The following is a 19,659-nucleotide window of genomic DNA, read 5'->3' as shown; positions in this document are numbered from 1 at the left end:
AGTGGTAGCTTCTTAGAGTTATCCCCTCTAATAATAGTTGTATAACTCAACTAATTGGCTTATATTTAGGTACGTTGTTTAAATTCTTAAAATTGGATTTTGTGTCCAATAGTACTTTTAAGGCTCTAATCTTTGTTTAAAATATCAGTATCCATTAACCGACCAATTTACACACATTGCAAATATTGAGACAGTTTTACAATCCTACAATATTTGAATGTCAAGAAAATTTGTAGAATGTTAATTGATAAGTAGATGGTCACCATGGATAATGGACATAACCCCATAACCTATTTGTAATTTATTAAAACAATGTCTTATTTTTCACTATTAAACATATCCGCAAATAGTTGATGTGATACTAAGTATTAAAAATGTGAATTAGCTCAATTTTATAAGGGGTAAAAATGCAAATAAAATAATGTTATGCAAGATCATTAATACATTTTAAATTTTACTAAATTTATATATATTTTTAACTATTTTATCGATTAAAATATTTTTCCATAAGTAACGTATGTATTATTATCATGGTCATTATCTAAACAACAGATATATTGTCTCTATCAATGGCAACTTTGTTTGTGATGTTATGTTTCTCTAAGGGTGTGTTTGGTGGCCCAAGGAATAGAATAAATAACTCTATCTTATTCTCTTTTTACTTTCTTATAACCCTACATTATCCTATCCAAATAACCCAATCTAAATTCTATTATTATTTTCTAAATTACTACGATCATAATCCTTCTCCCAAACATATATTATTATAATACTACTATTATAATCCTTCCCCAAACACATACTATTATAACACTAAGTTTTATATTCTTTTCCTCCAAACACATATTATCATAACATTAGGATTATCATAATTGGATTATTATAATATTTTTCCCCATACCTCTTTCTCTTCCCAAACGCACTCTTAGTATATCATATAAGGGAGGTAGGGAAATGACAATTTACATTTAAATCAAATTGAAACAAACATAGAAGATAAGAAAATGTGGGAACGTGGACGTGGAGGCAACGACACAAAACGGTCTAAAATCACGAAATTCGAAAAGAAACAAAATGAATTTTTGAAAATGAATTTTCGAAGAAATATCACAAAATTGAAAAACCGAATTCAGATTTGGGGACTGACACGTGGGATAAAAAAGCGTCCAGTTTTAACCTCCACGAGTCCAAACCTCTCTCCCAACAAAAAGAAAAAACAAAAAAAGACCTATAATTATCTTTCATTTTTCAAGCTCTTCATAATCACCCACCACAAAAATCTATCCCAATCTCCTTTTTCATCTACAAAATTATTACGTAACAGTTTCCTAGATCAAATTAGTCGTCAGTTTTTGAAGCATTTCAATTCTGAAATCATAAACAGAGATGGAGAATTGTACCTTAACTGGGTTGTTGAAGAAAGCGGCTTCTGAATTTCCTCACCGGCGGGCTCTCTCCGTCTCCGGAAAGTTCGACTTAACCCATGAGCGGTTGCAGGAGCTCATTGAACATGCCGCTGCTCGTTTGGTGGATTCCGGAGTTAACGCCGGTGATGTGGTGGCCCTCACCTTCCTCAACACCGTTGAGGTTCGTCTTCTTGTTATTCTCTGTATCTTTGGTTTTGCAATTGTTGTAGAGACATTTTCTGAATCTGAATGACGTGTTAAGCGGATTCTTCTCGTTCTTTCACCTGTTGAGAAAATGATGATTAGAAAATAGTTTGGATTGAGGAAATTTGACGCGTTGTTTTTTACTTGCAGTATGTGATTATGTTTTTGGCCGTAATCCGATGCCGGGCCACCGCTGCACCATTAAATTCGGCTTACACGGCGGAGGAATTCGAGTTTTATTTATCGGACTCGGAATCGAAGCTGCTTCTCACATCGAAAGAAGGAATTTCATCGGCACAAACGGCTGCTACAAAGCTTAATATTCCTCAAGTGAAAGTGAGCCTGTCCAGTGGCGATGAGTATATTGAACTCTTTCCGTCCCCAATTGAAATGAGCTCGAATGTTGTGGAGATCGTTAACGATCCGTCCGACGCCGCTCTCTTCCTCCACACCTCCGGCACCACCAGCCGCCCCAAGGGCGTGCCGCTGACTCAACAAAACCTCGCCGCCTCTGTTCAGAATATTAAATCTGTGTACAAGCTTTCGGAGTCCGATTCAACGGTACTCGTTCTTCCGTTATTCCACGTTCACGGATTAATGGCGGGATTACTATCATCGCTAATCGCCGGAGCCGCCGTGACTCTTCCAGCTGCCGGACGATTCTCGGCTACAACGTTTTGGTCCGATATGATCGCCTACAACGCGACGTGGTACACGGCGGTCCCCACGATTCATCAAATCATACTCGAGCGCCATTTCAGCAAGCCAGAGCCGTCGTATCCGAAGCTCCGGTTTATTCGCAGCTGTAGCGCGTCGTTAGCACCTTCGATTTTGGAACGATTGGAACAATCATTCGGAGCTCCGGTTCTCGAGTCTTACGCAATGACTGAAGCGTCGCATTTAATGGCGTCCAATCCGTTGCCGGAGGACGGCGTACACAAAGCCGGATCAGTAGGGAAGCCGATTGGTCAAGAAATGGCTATTCTGGACGAGAACGGCGCGATCCAATCGGAAGGTGTGAAAGGAGAAGTGTGTATTCGGGGACCAAATGTGACGAAGGGATATAAGAACAATCCAGACGCTAACAAGTCCGCATTCATGTTTGGATGGTTCCACACGGGCGATATCGGCTTCTTCGACTCCGACGGGTACTTGCATCTGGTCGGCCGAATCAAGGAACTCATTAACCGAGGAGGTACAGAGCTCAACTGAAAAATCAAAATCGAACTCAACACTACAAATCGCCAATCAACTAATACAAATTGAGCATGAAAACTGTATCGAGGAAACTTATCTGTTCTGTTCTGTTATTATCTGTTTCAGGTGAGAAAATCTCTCCGATTGAAGTAGACGCCGTGCTTCTATCTCACCCCGACATTTCTCAGGCCGTCGCCTTCGGAGTCCCCGACAACAAGTACGGCGAAGAGGTAAGAAAAACGCACCTCACGATCCTTAATTCAATCGATTCAAATCCATTCGCTAGTGATTTACGTTCTAAATTCTTATCAATGCTTTCGCAGATCAATTGCGCCATAATTCCAAGGGAGGGAAGTTCGATCAACGAAGCGGATGTGCTGGAATTTTGCAAGAAAAACCTTGCGTCCTTCAAGGTTCCGAAGAAGGTGTTCATCACCGATTCTTTACCAAAAACTGCTACCGGAAAGATCCAACGCCGAATCGTAGCGGAGCATTTTCTTGCCGCTAAAGCTTGATCCGATTGAAGTTGAACTTGGATCGGGAATCTTCTTTTTTTTTTTCTCTTTTGGGAAAGCTTAGGGAGGTTGTTGTTAGTTTATTACTCCGACGATGTTGATGTTGATGTCGATGGGTTCCTATTGTGAGAACTACGAACAATATTTTATCTATATGTAAAAGAAAATAAAATTGATATATTTTTCCATTAAATAAATATAGTTTTATTTTCAATTTTTTTTAGAATATTAGAATAAATCAAATAATCTGAAGAAAAAATTAATTTTATTTTAGATTGTGATATTTTATTATACTTTTAAGTGGGTATATGTTAAAATAATTTTTTTATTTAATATTGATGAGAAAACTTTTCGATTCTTCAATTTATCAATTAATATATCTACTTGGTAGGTGAGTGAGTTGATAACAAAGAAGTTTGTGGTTCATAACTATATTATTTGTGATATATCCACGTATGGATGGATATTTTTATTTCCCATTCTTGTCCTAACGAGCAAAAGTTCGAATCTTCTAAAGTTCCATTCCATACGGTCAATTTTTTTTTTTAATTGTCGCGCTCAACAGCGGGAAGGGAGTAAGCGAGAAAGGCAACAGCGCTCAAGTATTGTAAGTTCATGACATTTCTTTGAACTTTTACTCCTAATTTTCTGTTCTAATCTCAGATTTTTTTTTACGTGGACTGTAGTTAGCAAAGAAGTTGAATCCTTACAACGGAGATGTGGTTTCAGTGGAAGTAAAACAGAGTCCCAGGTAATTTCTTGTTACTTGTTCCCAGATAGAGCCGAAAATTTGATGTGCTTGATGATTGCTCCTAGTTGTTCTTTGTATTTTCTTCCAAATCAGAAGAAGTAGAATCCAAATTTTGTTATGGATGTTAGATTTTGAACAGATGGGTTTGTTATTTTGGTGGGGTTAAAGGGGAATTAGCTCATTAGGGATCGTTTGGTGTAATTTTGCAATAAAGTGACCTATTGAAGTTGGAAAGTTTACACATTTGATAACTATTCAGTTTTTAATTTTTGCCTTTTGACTTTTAAAATTTAAAGTATAAATACCACTGCCATTCCGTAAGTTTCTATGATCTGTTATCCATTTTCGACCAATGTTTTAAAGTGAAGATAAGTTTTGAAAACTAGATAAAGTAACTTTGAAAAGCTTGTTTTTGCTTTTAGAATACTGGTTCAAGTGTTTCTTTAGGAACTGTGGAAACTATAACTAGAAAATTGAGAGGAAACATAAATTCCAAAAACAAAAAGTAAGAAATGAAGGCACTGTTTGGTAATCCTTTGATTTTTTAAAATTACGACTGTAAGCACACCTTCAACCTCTAAATTACTTGTTTTGTTATTTACCATTTAGTATTTACCAATGATCTTAAAAACCGAGCCTAATTTTGAAAACTATTAGTTTTCAAAACTTGACTTAACTAATAATTTTCAAAAACAAAAAACAAAATGATTATTAGACAGAAATAAGTTTTCTTAGCTTTGTTTTGGAATAGTGTCGGTTAAAAAGTGGTCATGGTAACTTGAGTTTATATAAACACCTTTTTTTTCCCTCGGAGTTTGTAATTTGTATAAGTAAATGATTTGATAGTAATTGCTTCAGTTATTAGTCTAGACTATTCTATCACTATGACTATGTAAATCTAGTCTAGGGGGCAAATGCTCTGTCAAGTTTTTGTTTAAATACACAAAAAATGCTATCGGCAACTAAAGTGACCTATTTTGTTGACTAATGAGTAATAGCAACTTGATTTCATGTAAACTCGTGTTTGTTTTATGAGTTTATTAACAAACTTGTATTTGGGATGAATGGACTATACTACAAAATTCTGATCTATGAGCTAATTGATCCTTGAGTTTTCTTTTCGTATTTAAAAAGTTATATGCAACTCAGCATGTCCTTGGAAAATTTATTTATTATCACAAGAAATGGCAACCTAAATTTGTATTCATAATGTCAATTTAGTTTCAGGCCATTAGTCAAATGAAATGAATCTGACTTAACATGGAGAGTCATTTTCTTTTGTTAACTTGGAAAAGTCATCAACTGTGTTGCTAAGGTGTATGTTTGAACCATAATTTGCTGTCAGGGTTGGAGATTTTTGCAGAACTTTTTTCAGGTGTGCCGTTTCTTGCTGTTAGAATGAATGCGGAGAGTCAAAATAAGAAGAAAGAGTATGCTGCTGATATTTCCTCCATAAAGGAAGCCCGGATACGTATTCGACCTTTCATCCATGAAACCCCAGTTTTTTCATCTGAAACTATCAATGCTGCTTCAGGAAAACGACTTTTCTTCAAATGTGAATGTTTCCAGAAGGGGTGAGTAACTTAACCAATGTTGAAAGATTATAAGGTTCTGATTCAAACGGCGTGTGGTATTTTCAATGCTGACATGCACAGTAACATTTAAACTTATTTTCAGTTTCAACGTAGCTCACTCTTGAAATTTATTTATGAAATACATTATCTTGTTGCTAAGCCAAAAGCCATCTTTTAAAGATAAAGGACAGGTAATAATCCATCTTTTGAAGAAACGACGTTACTGGATATTTTAGATATATTAGTTCTAAATCATCTCTCTTAGATTATTATTTAATAGTTAATATGTACAATGTAAATTTGATTATTTCAAAGTTTTTATGAAATGCTCTTCTTGCCTGTTGCTGTTGGTACGTTTGCTAAGACTACTCTTTGTGAAGTCAAGTCAAGGATAAGTTGAAAATGTCTATGAGCTATTGTATCATAATTTTCAAATAGATCTGTCAGAATATAAAGCTAGGAGAGAAAATTATGGTTTCTAATGGAAATCTATTGGTTTATTATTTGGCTATTCAGTGGAGCTTTTAAAATCAGAGGAGCCTGCAATGCTATATATTCACTTGATGAGGGCGAGGCTGCTAAAGGGGTTGTGACACATAGCAGGTCCACTCTGGACTACACAATATACTTCTTTGAAGCTTTTTGAGAATATTTAACTGATAATGCTCTCCAAAATTAGTGGTAACCATGCTGCAGCTTTGTCTTTGGCTGCAAAACTGCGAGGAATCCCTGCATATATAGTTATACCAGAAAATGCTCCAAAATGTAAAGTTGAAAATGTGATACGTTATGGTGGTCAGATTATTTGGAGCAAAGCCACAATACAGTCAAGGGAATCGGTTGCTGCGAGGGTTATGCAAGAAACTGGTGCACTTCTCATACACCCATATAATGATGGGCGCATAATAAGGTAAAATTTTGTATTGTTTTGTTTAACTGGCTTTGAAAGTACTCATGATGATTTCTCGAAGTACAAATCTTAATTTACTTTGAACTTTTTTATCTCTATTTTGAAAATGGAAACAAAGTTTTTTATTGAAACAAAGAAAGAGAGACTAGTGCTCAAAGCACAAATGTAGAAACAATTAAAACTTGCCTTGGAACTAAACAAAACAATCAAGTGTCTTTGATAAGTTTTCTCTATTTTATTAAGACAAATATCTTGAATGGAAAGGTCTGCAAATAATTTGAAGAGAGTACCAAAAGGAAGGTTTAACCTGAGCAATTTTACAACGTTCAGACCAATTGTTTTAGGTTGATTCCTTTCAAAACAAATTTCGGAGAGGATGGCTTTAACCGCATTTGACCACGACAACTGACATTGAGGCTTCAAGAAAGGACCCACAAGAATCTAAAGACATTTGCCTTAAAACCATCACAAAACAACCACTGGATCCTGAAAGTTGAAAACAACTTGCGACAAGATGCCATGGAACAACAACAATCATAGAAAAGATGTTGAGAATCTTCATTGGCTGATAACAGAGAGGGCACATAGAGGATAATGAGCTGTGAGAAGGTAGCTTCTTTTGAAGTACATTATGACAATTGAGTGCCCCATAAATCATAATCCATGTGAGTAAATAGATTTCTACAGAGCTTGTTGCAACAGTTTATCCATAGTAGAAGAGACAGCCAAGTGCTTGAAAATGGAATTAACAGAAAACTGACATTTGAAACTTTGAAAACTCGGAACTTCATCATCCTTGAGAAATCTTTTAAAAGATTTGAAGAAATTCTAAAAAGGCTTGGAAAAAGGGAGCCCAAAGAACTACTGTCCAGCCAAGTATCATGCTAAAAGGAAATTATACTGCCATTTCTGAGCTTTTATCACTATTGTTAACGCATTCTTTTAGTCGACTAATTTTAATTTATTGTTTCGTTACAGAACTAGTTTTCATATCAAAAACTTGGTTTTACTCAACTGAAATGGATAAGTTATGGCATGTTGATCGTTCTTGCAGTGGGCAAGGTACCATCTCGTTGGAGCTTCTGGAACAAGTCCCACAATTAGACACTTTAATCGTTCCCATAAGTGGTTTGTTTGATTGGATCGTTTTATATCTTTTCAATTTTCATTGTTAATTTTATGCATTATCATAGTTGATAATAGCCCATTGGGGCAGGCTTGTTCTATTCTGAAACCCTTCACCATGAAAATGTAGGTGGTGGTTTGATATCAGGAATTTCAGTGGCGGCAAAAGCCATCAATCCTGCCATCCGGATTTTTGCTGCAGAACCTAAGGGAGCTAATGATGTAGCCATGTCAAAAGCAGCTGGTAAGATAGTAACACTGCCAGAGACCACCACCATAGCCGATGGTCTTCGAGCTTTTCTCGGCGACCTGACCTGGTAATATAACTTCTCTGCTATTTAAATTTTCATCAAAGTTAGAAAATGTTTGACTCGTTGATTTAGTTATAGGGAAATGTAGTCCCTTTGTCTCCTACAAGTGATTACTATTTATCTCTTGCAAAAGCATACTGCAAACCCTCTTTAGTTTCATTCAACTGCTCTTTGTACCATTTTTCTCTTCTCATTCTTTCATTTATAGTTTGCCTCTTCATATTCTTAATGATTAAGTTTTATCATTAATACTTTGTTCCCACCCATTTGCAAGTTTTCTCTTGTAAACATTAATGATTGGGGTCTATCTGTTTACTCTGTCATATGAACTCAAGCATGTGAAACCCACCTTTCTTATATTATAAACTAGTTTTATAAATCATAAACTTGAGAACCATCGACAGAAACAGAAGCATATAATTCAGTAGAAATTGACGTGTACTTCCTTCCCTTTAGGTAGTAAATTAAAGTGATGTTTCTTTCTCCTTCAAGTTTATCTACTATACTACAGTACCAACATGAATATGATACTCCACCAATCAGAAGCAACAGTTTACCTAGTACATGAAAGTGCATACCACGATTTTTCTGTCTATCAATAACAACTTGGACTACACAGAGAATGCAAAAAAGTAGACTATTATCTTAGCAATAATGAACCAAGCTAATATTTGCAGTGGATCCACCTGTTATAATCCCACATTTCTTGTATTAGTCTAACCTTTCTAACCCAAGACTCATAAAAGCGTAGGCCTATGACAGTAATGTTTTCGCTAAAGCATCATTTAGTTGGAACTACTAGTCTATATGGCATTCATTTTAAATACAAAAAGTGAAATTCTTGTCGTATGATTTCTCTCAACTTTGCTTGAATGGTTAAAAACTGAAAAAGTTTCTTTCTGTCGATTTCATTTACTACTAAATGACTTCAATTCCTTGTTGACTGATTAGGCCAATAGTAAGAGATTTGGTGGATGATGTAATAACTGTGGAGGACACTGAGATAATTGAAGCAATGAGACTTTGTCTTGAAATTCTGAAAGTTGTTGTGGAACCAAGTGGGGCAATAGGTCTTGCTGCTGTTCTCTCTGATAGTTTCAAGCAAAATCCTTCATGGAAGGATTGCAACTCCATTGGCATTATACTTTCAGGAGGTAATGTTGATCTTGGCATGCTTTGGAATTCTTACAAAAAATGAAGCTCGATTCTCATTTCTCGATTCTCGATCTGCCGATACTTCTTCTGTGAGCCCTTACCATTTGATTTTTCATTCCCCGGGAGACTTGTGTTTCAATCCTTGCTGATCCTGTGAGCAAATATAGTCAGTTTCTTCTTTGATAGATTGATTGTAATGATGGAAAATGGAGTTTGACATGCTCTAATATGGAAATAACTTCAATTCCATGAAGTCGTATTTGTCGGAACATTAATTTGAGGATGTGTTGGATTAATTAAAAACAAAATTGTATTTCATATCTTCTGTACTTGGTAGAATCAGAATGTTTTGAAACTGGATACTAATTAAAAGAATGGTTTAAAATGTATTTAAATCATAAAAATGATTCCAGTTACCAATGAAACATTTGGTTAAACATATGTTGTAACTTCTAGCATAAATTCTGAATAATTATTATGGTACGATATTATTGTGTGATTTATAGAATATATATTATTACACAAATTTAGAAGATTTGTAACAACCCTTATATTTGTGTTGCCACACATTAAAAATTTTCTGATTTTTCTGTAACAATTATGAAATATATCATTACGAAAAAACGACTCTCTAGCCGATGGGTTCAATCTCACCTATATATCATTTAGAACTATCTACGTACTTGTAGGTATATTTGCACCGTATTAATACGTTTAAATTTTGATTCAAGTATAATGTTGGTATATCATTACTAATAAAACATATTGAATCATTAAAAAGACAAATTAAGTATAAATGCAGGAATAATTATTGATGATATTTTGGTATACCAGTTGCATAATATACTTGATGAAATATGATAAAATATACAAAATACACAGTATATCATAAAATATAATACTGATATATATGTCAGTAGGGCAATGGAGGTAAAATTGGAATAATAAAATAAAAACAAAATCTATTGTTATTTTTTTTCTCCATTTTTTTATAATAAAAACCATTGCTAGATTTGTTATTCGTATAAGAAAAATTCATATTAAAGTTTGGAAAAATAGAACATATTAACTAATGTATTTTATATATATAATTTTTATATGGGCTGACATGATTAAAAAATGTAATTAAAAATTTAAAAGCATAATTGCTATTATTAATTATTATTTCAATTCCGTTATTTCTTTTACTTTTTAAATAGTGAGTTAAGAACGACGACGTTTAATTTTTCGTCTCATAATTGTGAACTTGCCCCAACTTTTTGTAGGGTTTTAGGGTTTCAATCAGTATCACTTTGCTTCATCAACCTCTCAATTCCGTTCTTCCTCTTCTTCTAACGGCCATGGAGAGCCCTTCTCCGGCTTCCTGCTGGAGCAATGTTGTGAAAACTCAACCAGCACCGAAGCCTCAGCATCAGTCTCCGACCTCCTCGGTTCAAGTGTTCGCCGATAGCTGTAAGTCCAGTAAAGGCGTTGCTGTTGCCGTTGTTGATGCCAACGCCATTATCCAAGGAGGAGACAAGCTTTCCTCCTCCGCCGATAAGTTTGTTTCAGTTCCTGAGGTTTTGGATGAGATTCGTGATCCCGTGTCTCGCCATAGGCTCGCCTTTGTCCCCTTCACTCTTGAATCCATGGATCCCTCTCCTGATGCTCTCAATAAAGGTAGAATTCTGAATTCTAGTCTCGCTATGTTGTTACACACTCATCCTGTTGTTACTTCAAAGTTGAACCGATTGTTGTTTATAAGGAATGCTAGGATTTAAGGTTTAAGCTTTATTGCTGTTAGACTGTGTTTTAGGTGATTTTGCGAGGCAGGATTTTAGTGGCATTGAAGTTAAGCGCTTCAGATTACTTTTTAAGTGGTTTCTAAAAATTTTCAGCCTGGCTAAATACCACTCTTTTTGAGAATTGGTTTTAGTTGGTTAAAACTGTCCTTTGTCCGTTCACCAAAAAGTCATTACTCATGGATTCCAATGATTGGAAGCTGGTCAAGATTCTCCCTTGATTAACTAGTTTAGCTGTATAGCCTTAGCCCACTCCGAGGCTTTGGGAGATGATGACAAGAGTTATACTTTATTAAGGTTTCAACTTGGGGCTTACCCAGTGCATGGGAGAGTATCTCCAAATATGTTGAACTTTTACCACCAGGCACCCCTTGAATGAGAAAGCTAATGGTTAAGTAGTACTTGTTACTCTGGCCTCTTATTGCAATGAAATGTGAATGCAAAATAAGTCTAACTTGGTGGTAGCCTTCTGAAATCGGGCTTTCTTAGTTGAGTTCTCCGAGCACCTATTACTGTTGATATCATTGTTGTTTCTGCCATCTTAAAGTATTTTCTGTTGAATCTTACAGTAATCAAGTTTGCAAGGGCTACTGGTGACTTACAGACGCTTTCAGATGTTGATATTAAACTTATTGCTCTCACTTACACATTGGAGACTCAGATTCATGGGACTAAACATCTTCGTGAGTGTCCTCCCCCTGTCCACATGGTTAATACAAAGAGGTTACCTGAGAAAGACATGCCAGGCTGGGGCTCTAACGTTCCCAATCTGGAAGAGTGGGAAGCGTTAGAGCAAGATGCTGATGATCCATCCAGTTTGACGTCAAAGATTCTGCCTCTGCAGGATTTAAACCTGAACACCATCCCTTCAGATGGCCAGTCGGAAGATCTTTCACTAGAGCACAAGGATGCTGATAACTCAGAGCATCTAGATGAAACTGAGAGTGATTCGAGAAGATCAAGGAGATATCCTCCAAAGAAAAAGGAAATTAATATTGAAGGGAAGAAGATGGTGGCTGATGGAATTGATGCATCTCAGGGACAATATGATGATAATGAGGGCGACTGGACACCTGCGGTCAGTCGAAGCACTCAGAGAAGGTATAACAGGAGGAAAGCCAGACGTGAATATTATGAGTCCTTAGCCGAAAAGGACATTCAGCAAGATATTGAAACCACAAATGGTGACATCCAAGTGGAATCCAATGGATCAGGTCAATCCGAGGATAAAATCTCTGAACTGCCAAATACTGGAAATGGGAATGAGAGCCAGATAGAAGAAGAAATGTTTAATAATGAAAATCTCTCAGAAATTTTGAAGCAGATGAGGCTGGAAGAAGATTCATTAAATGCTCTTCATATGAGCGCCTCCACAAAAGAAGGGTCTGAAAGTGAGGGGGAGAATATGGCTGTTGAGGGCATCAAAGATGCAGTAAAAGATGAAATGGAGCACATGGAAGACGCAAGTCAGACTAATGAAAGTGTCGACACGTCAAATGTAGATGATGTTAGCAGTGATCAGAGTTGGATGCTGAGATCCTTGTCTGAATCAAGTGTAGCTTGTGTCACTGGCGACTATGCAATGCAGAATGTTCTGCTGCAAATGGGTTTACGATTGTTGGCTCCTGGAGGAATGCAGATCCGGCAACTTCACAGGTATGTATATTTAGTGGGCGATCTGATATTATTTGTTCCTCAACACTTGGTTGAATCACTAATCAATGGTTTAACCAACTTCATCATTCAAAAACTACAACTTTCATTCCCTTTTCTGACACACCTAAGTTCTGACAACTCCCAACAACCTTCTTTCAACCGATGGTTTAGTTGTTTTCATTTCTTACAACTCTAGCCAACTTTTGGGCCTATGAGTCGGTGTTAATTTCTGCCTTGTATATTGATTGGGTAGCTTGTGATTAAGTCATCATGTAATGCAATTACGTACCGAAATCTTCACAATGTGCTCTCAGGTGGATTTTGAAATGCCACGCCTGCTACAATGTCACAGCTGAAATTGGAAGGATATTTTGTCCAAAGTGTGGAAATGGTGGAACTTTGCGCAAGGTGGCTGTTACAGTTGGCGAGAATGGAGTTGTTTTAGCTGCCCGTAAGCCAAGGATTACTCTGCGAGGCACAAAAGTGAGTATTTCTCAGTGTTGTCTTTGAGAATAATATATAAAAATTTTAATCTTAGATGTTTTTACTCATGAAGAGTCTGATAACCAGTGGATTGTTTTAAACTCTAACCATCTTAAGGTATGCATTTCTTTTTCCTTTTATACAGTTTTCACTTCCCTTACCACAAGGTGGAAGGGATGCCATTACCAAAAATCTTGTTTTACGTGAAGATCAACTCCCACAGAAGTTTCTTCATCCAAAAACCAAGAAGAAAGTCAATAAGCAGGTTCTTTTCAATCATAATCGCTTTTCGTTTTTTATTGTTGTCCTGTCATTTTCTTCAAGATTTCACCTGAACTTCATAGCCAAGTAATCTATTTTCCTTTTTTTTTTTTTTTTACCATTTTTCAGGGGGATGAATTTTTTGCCGTGGATGATTTCTTCAGCCACCATAATACTGACAAGAGAGCTCCTTTGCAGCCTCCCGTAAGGCAAGCTTTGGCAGTCTTTAGTGGAAAGAGAAATCCAAATGATAACCATTACTCTCGATCTAAGCATAGATAGAACTATTATTTATGGATTTTGATGTGTTTTCAGAATTGCTAATTTTGATGAGTATCTTATGTGATTGAGTTATATTGTATTCAAATTATAAAGCTCAGCTTAAATGAGTGCAGTTTTGTCCAGAATTTTCTAGGCTGATTTAATATTTATTTCCTTTTCGAGGATTTTTTCAAAAAATAGAAAAAAAAATAACAAACTATTTATACTTCATATTTTGTTTATGAGTTGTAAATATTTTATTAAATATTTTATTTTTTACCATCTTATTTTCTAAAACTCTTTTATATTTAGACGAGATTCTTGTACCCACGTGATAATAAAAGCTAAGAAAATATTTTAATAAGATTATTGAAAATATTTTTATTTATACATGACTTGATCATTTTGTTACGCAAAGAAAGACATCCATTTTTGGGGTTTTATTAAAAAATATCATAAGGAAATATCTATTTAACTCATTAACATTAATTATCTATCGTATTTTAATATAAACATTAATTATCTGAAGCATTTAAATTCAAAATGTATGATATCCAAATGTGTGGAACAATAATTGCGATCCCCAGCGTCTTTAGAGTTTCTTGGTCATCATGTTAGTCCCAAAAACATAGACCAGCACATGATATAAAGTTGAAAAATTGTGTTTGATTTTTTACTCATATTCTCAACTAATTCGGAATCTTTGAGAAGTGTAAAGTGCAAGGAGAAAGGGAACAGAAACAGCAGAATACAAATTTGTTCAAATTTCATTGTTGATTAGTGATTCAAAGACACTCCGATTAAAGCTTCACTATCATATTGGATACTTTTGATGCTAGGAGTTATACACGCTGGCTCTAGGATTGAACATGTACAAGGAATTTAGAAACTTAAAGGAGAAAAAAAAATCAAGAAAAGGGTTAAAGAAAAAAAAAGGAAAATGAGAGTTCTACAACTTTTCTATATGTCAAATTGTATGTATACCTTCACTTCTATGAGAGTGCAAGCTCTGCCCATGCCAAAGAAGAAGCCTTAAACTCAATGGCAACAGAGGTATCAATTCTAGTTTCCAACATGGTACAGAGCTCCTTCATTGATACCGGTTTTGTTGGCTGCTGACGGATGCAAAGGTTTGCCACCTCGCATATTACCTCAAGGTCTTCATATCTAAAATGCTTCAGTTCGGGATCAACTATGTACGACATCACTTCTGGCATTTCGATATAGTCCTTGGCCTGTATCAAAAAGGCTTTTAGTTCCAAAGAGGTACACTTAAGAATCCACAACAGGTTTATCATGGAAGATCGTTGTCTCTTACCCAATCTACTAAGTTTCCTTTGTCTTTGCAGTACAGAGGCCTCCCACTGATTATTTCGAGTAGAAGGACACCAAACGCGTAGATGTTACCTTGCACGTCGAGATGTCGTGCTTCTAGAGAGTTTGGAAGAACACATATTGCACCTTGGCTGGCTATAGATCCCGAGTTCTTTTCCGATCGTGAAAGAATGGTCTTCCAACTTTCAAAATCTATTAACTGATATTCAATAGAATTTCCATCTGAGATAACTTTTCAATTTGAACAATAATGCAAACAATGAGTTGTTTAGAGAGATTTACCTTCGGAAAAAAATCATCTGTGAGATATACAGCATTGGAATTCAGCTCAGATATGGTGAACGGAGGTTGGAGTTCTGTGTGAAGATACTTAAGTCCCCGCGCGATGCCTAAAATAATCTTCATGCGTCTCGTCCAAGATAACTGACATGCTTCTCCATCTGCAGTCATTGCAAAGAAGTAAACATCAAGAACAAATGAAAAAAACTATGAAAAAGTTTAGGAACAAAAGTCAGAAAAGAGAGAATAAAATGTTGGCTTACAATGTAGATGCTCATATAATGTGCCATTTGATGCATACTCAAAAACTAGCATCCTTGTAAATGGAGTACTCTCTCTGCAATAACCCAGTAATTTCCCTGTATTCTCATGGTTGATTCGTGACAAATCTGCCACCTAAATAGATATTTGTAACGAAATCTTTAACTTGAAAACGTGAATTAACATCCGTTCAAGGGAAATCATTTCCTCGTTCATTGATTAAAAAGAAGAAAGAAACAGTACCTCTGTCTGAAAATAGAGTTCAAGATATCCTGTCCATTGCTCTTCTTTCATGCTCATTGAGATAACCGCGATCTCAGGTCCAGTTTTCAAGGTGCCCTTGTATACCAAACTGTCTCGAGAGGAGCCAATTATGTTGCTGAAGTCTTCACAAGCTAATTCAAGTTCTTGTCGGCTAAATCTCGTTACATCCTTTAAAATCTCAGGATCTGCACAAAAGATCACATGAATATTGCTCTCTTTCTTCCTAAAAACACAGTATCAGTGAATAAAGCGTTCCTCGACATTATATATATAAGAGGACAAAACTTCCTACATTCACCTGCTTCCTACATTCACATTCCTTTCCGAGCAATATGGTAACCAAAAGAAGGGGGTAACGAACCTACATATACTGGAGAGTAGTACTTCCTACTTCCAGCTTTCTTCCATGGCAATATCATGGAGGATTTTCGATTGAACTTCTGGACTGCAGTGAGAACAGCAACAAGGAAGAGAGAACCCACCAGAGTTCCTGTTACTATCTCAAGGGCCAAAAGCCAGATAGGTTTTGACGTTGTTTGATGATGGTTCTGCCCATTGCTTCCCGGATGGCTCTTAGTCACAGCAGGTACTAAGAATCAAAAGAATTGCAATCAATATTAGATATAGAAAAACCTAGGAAAGAACAAGTTTTCCCATCTATAAGTTACTGAGCATTTCAAAACAGATGTTAGTTTTCCCTTTAGTTACAACAAAACTACGCAACTACAAGGAATGGCACGCACCACATTGTGCTGAAGGACGTTGTTTGGACTTAATTTTATGGAGGCAATTCCCTTGGAAACTTGACCTGCAGGAAGTAGATTAGAGGAGGAACTCGATTATCAATTCAAGAACAAGAAAGAGAACAAAGAAGATACCCTGGAAGATGCTCCAAACACTTCGGTATGCTCCCAACAAAGAAGTTATACGAAAAGTCAGCAACTCTTAGCTGAGATGAGCCACAGAACCCAGTCAAGTTCGTTTTTGTCGCATACCTGAAACATTGTAGAACATAAGATATTAAAACCTGATAGGAGTTTGAAGGCAGAAGGTATAAAAAAAAGTCCTTAACATGCACATTTAGTATAATAAACTTTTGAGACAACATAGAACAAGAAATAATTACAGTACCCATTACGATTTTTAACAAGAAAAACGAACAAGAATGTTACTAAATGATTTTATAATTCCATGTTTCCTACAATATGATAAACTCAACAAAAATACTAAACTCTGACATGCAGCAGTTAGCCCAAGATACTGGAACGTTGCAACATAGAATATGAAGATCCAAAGAAAATCATATTAACTAAATTTGTTTGTCGATGAAACTTTAAACAAAAATATCAAGTATATAGAAACAATACAATCACAGAGCATAAGATTATAAGAAAAAACTGACTTAGTTCTTCAAGGTATGATCTGAAAGTCCACTTACAGTCCTGTATGATCTGAATGGCCAACAGTTCCTCCAAGCTTATTTCTATCCAGCCTTAGTTCCTCAAGGTATCTCAAACTTCCCAACTCAGGAGGCAGCTTACCAGTGAACTCATTAGACTGTAGGTTTCTGCCACCACAGCAAAGAAATAAATAAAAAGAAAATCCATTTATGAAAACCGCTGAGGAAGAGAAGCTGACTTTACATTTTCACAAGTTTGGTTAAATTCCCAAATTCTGAAGGAATTGGACCTGTGAATTGATTCATCCCTAAGTCCAAGATTCTGAGGTTTTTTAAGTAGCCTAACTCCTTGGGAACTGGACCATGCAGCTTATTCCCATGCAAAATTCTACATCCCCATCACAAAAAAATTGCACTTATAATGATTGGTATAGAAAGAAAATCTTCAAAAGAAGATAAACTCTTCAGTGTTTTAAATTTTGAATGAGGTGGGGAAATGGCTTACAATTCTTCCAAGAAGCTGAGTTGACCCAAATCTCCGGAAAGAAACCCTTTTATTGCAGAATATGAAATGTTACTGCAAAAGAAGAGTTCCAAAACATAAGCCTGTGATATTTCTATGAAAAAAATTGTCAAGAAATTGGAATTTTTAAAGGAGATGAAGCCATATCTAACATCTTGATAACATGGTCTCTAGTTGGAGAACATGAAATGCCAGACCATAAGCAAGGATCTGGTTGAAGGCTGTTCCAGTTGGAGAAGACTTGATATGGATCTTCAAATACTTCTGACCTGAAGGCCCCAAGAGCCATGACTGAACAAAATCAAGAAAAAGGAATTTTCAGTCAGAGGAAATTCATTTAAACTACTTTTTGTTCCTCAAAAGATCTGAAAATTTAAGCCATAGCAAAAACTCAATTCCAATTTAACCTTCGATAAAGTTCTACGCAAATCCTTGATAGAGAAAAGAATTAAATTACAAGTAGCTTAGACTGCAAATTCAAAAGTTACTAAGAATGTCAGGAGAACAATGAATTTTCTCATCCGAAACATTTAGGGAAACTAGAATAGTGGAAAAATAGAGAGCCCACTTCAGCATTGCCAAAAAAAAAAAAAAAGAAAATTACCAAATCTTGCCACAACACAACAATCTGTACTCCAAATGTCTAACCAAATTTTAACAGTTTAACTTCCTTTTTTCCAAACCTACCATTTTCTTTACAAAGTAAGAGAATATAAAGACGCAAGATCTAAGAAAGCAAAAGATTGTGGGTACAAAGGAAAAAACGCATACCTTCATTGGAAGAAATAGAATCACAAGCCTCAAAAAGAACCCCCAAAATTAAACAGAGTAACACCACAAGAGAAGTAAAAGATTCCATCTTCTTCTCTCAGTTCCCACAAGAAAACCAAGTTTCAGTGACAGTTCACATTCAAAAGAGCATGAATGAAACAAACCCAGAAACAAAAAAAATGAGAGCCAAAAAGAAAACCCAAACAAGTTGAAGACTTGGGTTCTATGGAAGAGAGTGAAAGAAGAAGAAGAAGAAGCAATAACTCCAGTTCAGTGGTTTGGTACAGATTACAGAGAGGACAAGAGGGAAATTAAGTGATGTTATGAAGTTAATATTTGATTTCAAAGTACCCAAAAGAGAAGAAACAGAAGAAAATTTAAAGATTGAGCAAAAACCCAAGAATGAGAACAGAAAAAAAAAGGGGGGGAAATGAGAAGAACCCAAAAGAGAAGAGATGTTGGAGAAGCTTTGGATTGAGAAGAAAGAGGAAAAGAAAAACAGAGAAAAAGGGATTCTAAAGAAATGGATAGAAAAAAGGAAGAAAGCAAAAATGTGAGTGACAGATAGATGGGAACAGAGAATGTTTCATTTCCTTTCATTTTTCAGCGCTTAAACTTTGTGGATTTCTTTTAAATATATATATATATATATATATATATATAATTATTATTTATTGAATTAATGAAGATTTTTCATTGCCAATGATTTTAAATCAAACACCTCTCATTTTGGATAACTATATTATTGGTGGATTTTCAAATTTTTTTAATTTAAATAACTTTTGTCTATTTTTATTTTTATAGTTAATTTTCATTCACATGAATATTAATTTGAAGTATGTAATTCGAGTGGTGAAGACATTATTATTTTTCTTTAAGTGAAATGATTTTTCTTAATTGTTAGCCTTATCAAACTCTTAGCAATGGTGGTCAAACCAACTTTTCCTCCTCAAGATTCAATTAACGTCAATTCTGATATAATTTTATGCATAGTAAAAAAGGGAATAGTAGATACGATAATCGTTCGTTATATTGATGATGAAATTTAAATAGCTCTACGAAAGCATCATCAAAGCATTGAAGGTTGACATTTTCTTAATCATGCATAAACAAATTTCTTAATCTTTTGAAATCTCTTGACAAGAAAACTTCGCTCTTTACGGACACTATTTTTTTTTATTCTATGTATGAAATTTAGTAGAGGAGATGCATTTTTAAATTGTATTCTTTTTTTGTG

General features: G+C 35.5%; 4 protein-coding genes across 4 annotated transcripts; 3 read left to right on the top strand and 1 right to left on the bottom strand.

The window, feature by feature from the left end:
* The first annotated feature begins 227 nt into the window (after positions 1 to 227).
* Positions 228 to 3,536, top strand: LOC103482735 (probable CoA ligase CCL9). Its single transcript, XM_008439028.3, has 4 exons — positions 228 to 1,587; positions 1,761 to 2,805; positions 2,934 to 3,037; positions 3,131 to 3,536. The coding sequence occupies exons 1-4, from the start codon at positions 1,387 to 1,389 to the stop codon at positions 3,320 to 3,322; spliced, it is 1,542 nt and encodes a 513-aa protein (XP_008437250.1). The 5' UTR covers positions 228 to 1,386; the 3' UTR covers positions 3,323 to 3,536.
* A 157-nt stretch (positions 3,537 to 3,693) lies between these two features.
* LOC103482734 (serine racemase) lies at positions 3,694 to 9,466 on the top strand. Its single transcript, XM_008439027.3, has 8 exons — positions 3,694 to 3,929; positions 4,009 to 4,073; positions 5,419 to 5,647; positions 6,164 to 6,250; positions 6,327 to 6,557; positions 7,612 to 7,685; positions 7,813 to 7,999; positions 8,945 to 9,466. Exons 3-8 carry the CDS (start codon positions 5,472 to 5,474, stop codon positions 9,189 to 9,191), a joined length of 1,002 nt encoding a protein of 333 aa, XP_008437249.1. The 5' UTR covers positions 3,694 to 3,929; positions 4,009 to 4,073; positions 5,419 to 5,471; the 3' UTR covers positions 9,192 to 9,466.
* Positions 9,467 to 10,387: 921 nt separating this feature from the next.
* Positions 10,388 to 13,736, top strand: LOC103482733 (RNA-binding NOB1-like protein). The gene is made up of 5 exons (XM_008439025.3): positions 10,388 to 10,807; positions 11,499 to 12,585; positions 12,900 to 13,068; positions 13,214 to 13,333; positions 13,459 to 13,736. Exons 1-5 carry the CDS (start codon positions 10,489 to 10,491, stop codon positions 13,609 to 13,611), a joined length of 1,848 nt encoding a protein of 615 aa, XP_008437247.1. The 5' UTR covers positions 10,388 to 10,488; the 3' UTR covers positions 13,612 to 13,736.
* A 600-nt stretch (positions 13,737 to 14,336) lies between these two features.
* Positions 14,337 to 19,036, bottom strand: LOC103482732 (probable LRR receptor-like serine/threonine-protein kinase At1g63430). The gene is made up of 13 exons (XM_008439024.3): positions 18,423 to 19,036; positions 17,804 to 17,942; positions 17,634 to 17,705; positions 17,373 to 17,516; positions 17,168 to 17,296; positions 16,608 to 16,724; positions 16,473 to 16,537; positions 16,091 to 16,318; positions 15,709 to 15,914; positions 15,468 to 15,600; positions 15,208 to 15,365; positions 14,909 to 15,124; positions 14,337 to 14,825 (listed from the first exon to the last, which is right to left on the bottom strand). Exons 1-13 carry the CDS (start codon positions 18,508 to 18,510, stop codon positions 14,583 to 14,585), a joined length of 1,938 nt encoding a protein of 645 aa, XP_008437246.1. The 5' UTR covers positions 18,511 to 19,036; the 3' UTR covers positions 14,337 to 14,582.
* Positions 19,037 to 19,659: the final 623 nt, after the last annotated feature.

The sequence above is a fragment of the Cucumis melo genome, chromosome 9, assembly GCF_025177605.1.
Source record: "Cucumis melo cultivar AY chromosome 9, USDA_Cmelo_AY_1.0, whole genome shotgun sequence".
NCBI classification, from domain to species: domain Eukaryota; kingdom Viridiplantae; phylum Streptophyta; class Magnoliopsida; order Cucurbitales; family Cucurbitaceae; genus Cucumis; species Cucumis melo.
The sequence above is the reverse complement of the archived record's forward strand: the minus strand, read 5'-3'. Positions and strand labels throughout refer to the sequence as shown.

What these genes read in the sequence shown, in the direction of transcription:
- LOC103482732 (XM_008439024.3), bottom strand. Translation starts at nt 18,510, where the DNA reads ATGGAATCTTTTACTTCTCTTGTGGTGTTACTCTGTTTAATTTTGGGG. An exon ending in AGAGACCATGTTATCAAGAT is followed by an intron (nt 17,706 to 17,803) that starts GTTAGATATGGC and finishes CTTCTTTTGCAG; the next exon opens with TAACATTTCATATTCTGCAA. An exon ending in TTAACCAAACTTGTGAAAAT is followed by an intron (nt 17,297 to 17,372) that starts GTAAAGTCAGCT and finishes CTGTGGTGGCAG; the next exon opens with AAACCTACAGTCTAATGAGT.
- LOC103482733 (XM_008439025.3), top strand. Translation starts at nt 10,489, where the DNA reads ATGGAGAGCCCTTCTCCGGCTTCCTGCTGGAGCAATGTTGTGAAAACT. An exon ending in TCCTGATGCTCTCAATAAAG is followed by an intron (nt 10,808 to 11,498) that starts GTAGAATTCTGA and finishes TGAATCTTACAG; the next exon opens with TAATCAAGTTTGCAAGGGCT. An exon ending in TTACTCTGCGAGGCACAAAA is followed by an intron (nt 13,069 to 13,213) that starts GTGAGTATTTCT and finishes CCTTTTATACAG; the next exon opens with TTTTCACTTCCCTTACCACA.
- LOC103482734 (XM_008439027.3), top strand. Translation starts at nt 5,472, where the DNA reads ATGAATGCGGAGAGTCAAAATAAGAAGAAAGAGTATGCTGCTGATATT. An exon ending in GGGGTTGTGACACATAGCAG is followed by an intron (nt 6,251 to 6,326) that starts GTCCACTCTGGA and finishes CTCCAAAATTAG; the next exon opens with TGGTAACCATGCTGCAGCTT. An exon ending in AATGATGGGCGCATAATAAG is followed by an intron (nt 6,558 to 7,611) that starts GTAAAATTTTGT and finishes TCGTTCTTGCAG; the next exon opens with TGGGCAAGGTACCATCTCGT.
- LOC103482735 (XM_008439028.3), top strand. Translation starts at nt 1,387, where the DNA reads ATGGAGAATTGTACCTTAACTGGGTTGTTGAAGAAAGCGGCTTCTGAA. An exon ending in CCTTCCTCAACACCGTTGAG is followed by an intron (nt 1,588 to 1,760) that starts GTTCGTCTTCTT and finishes TTTTACTTGCAG; the next exon opens with TATGTGATTATGTTTTTGGC. An exon ending in GGAACTCATTAACCGAGGAG is followed by an intron (nt 2,806 to 2,933) that starts GTACAGAGCTCA and finishes TATCTGTTTCAG; the next exon opens with GTGAGAAAATCTCTCCGATT.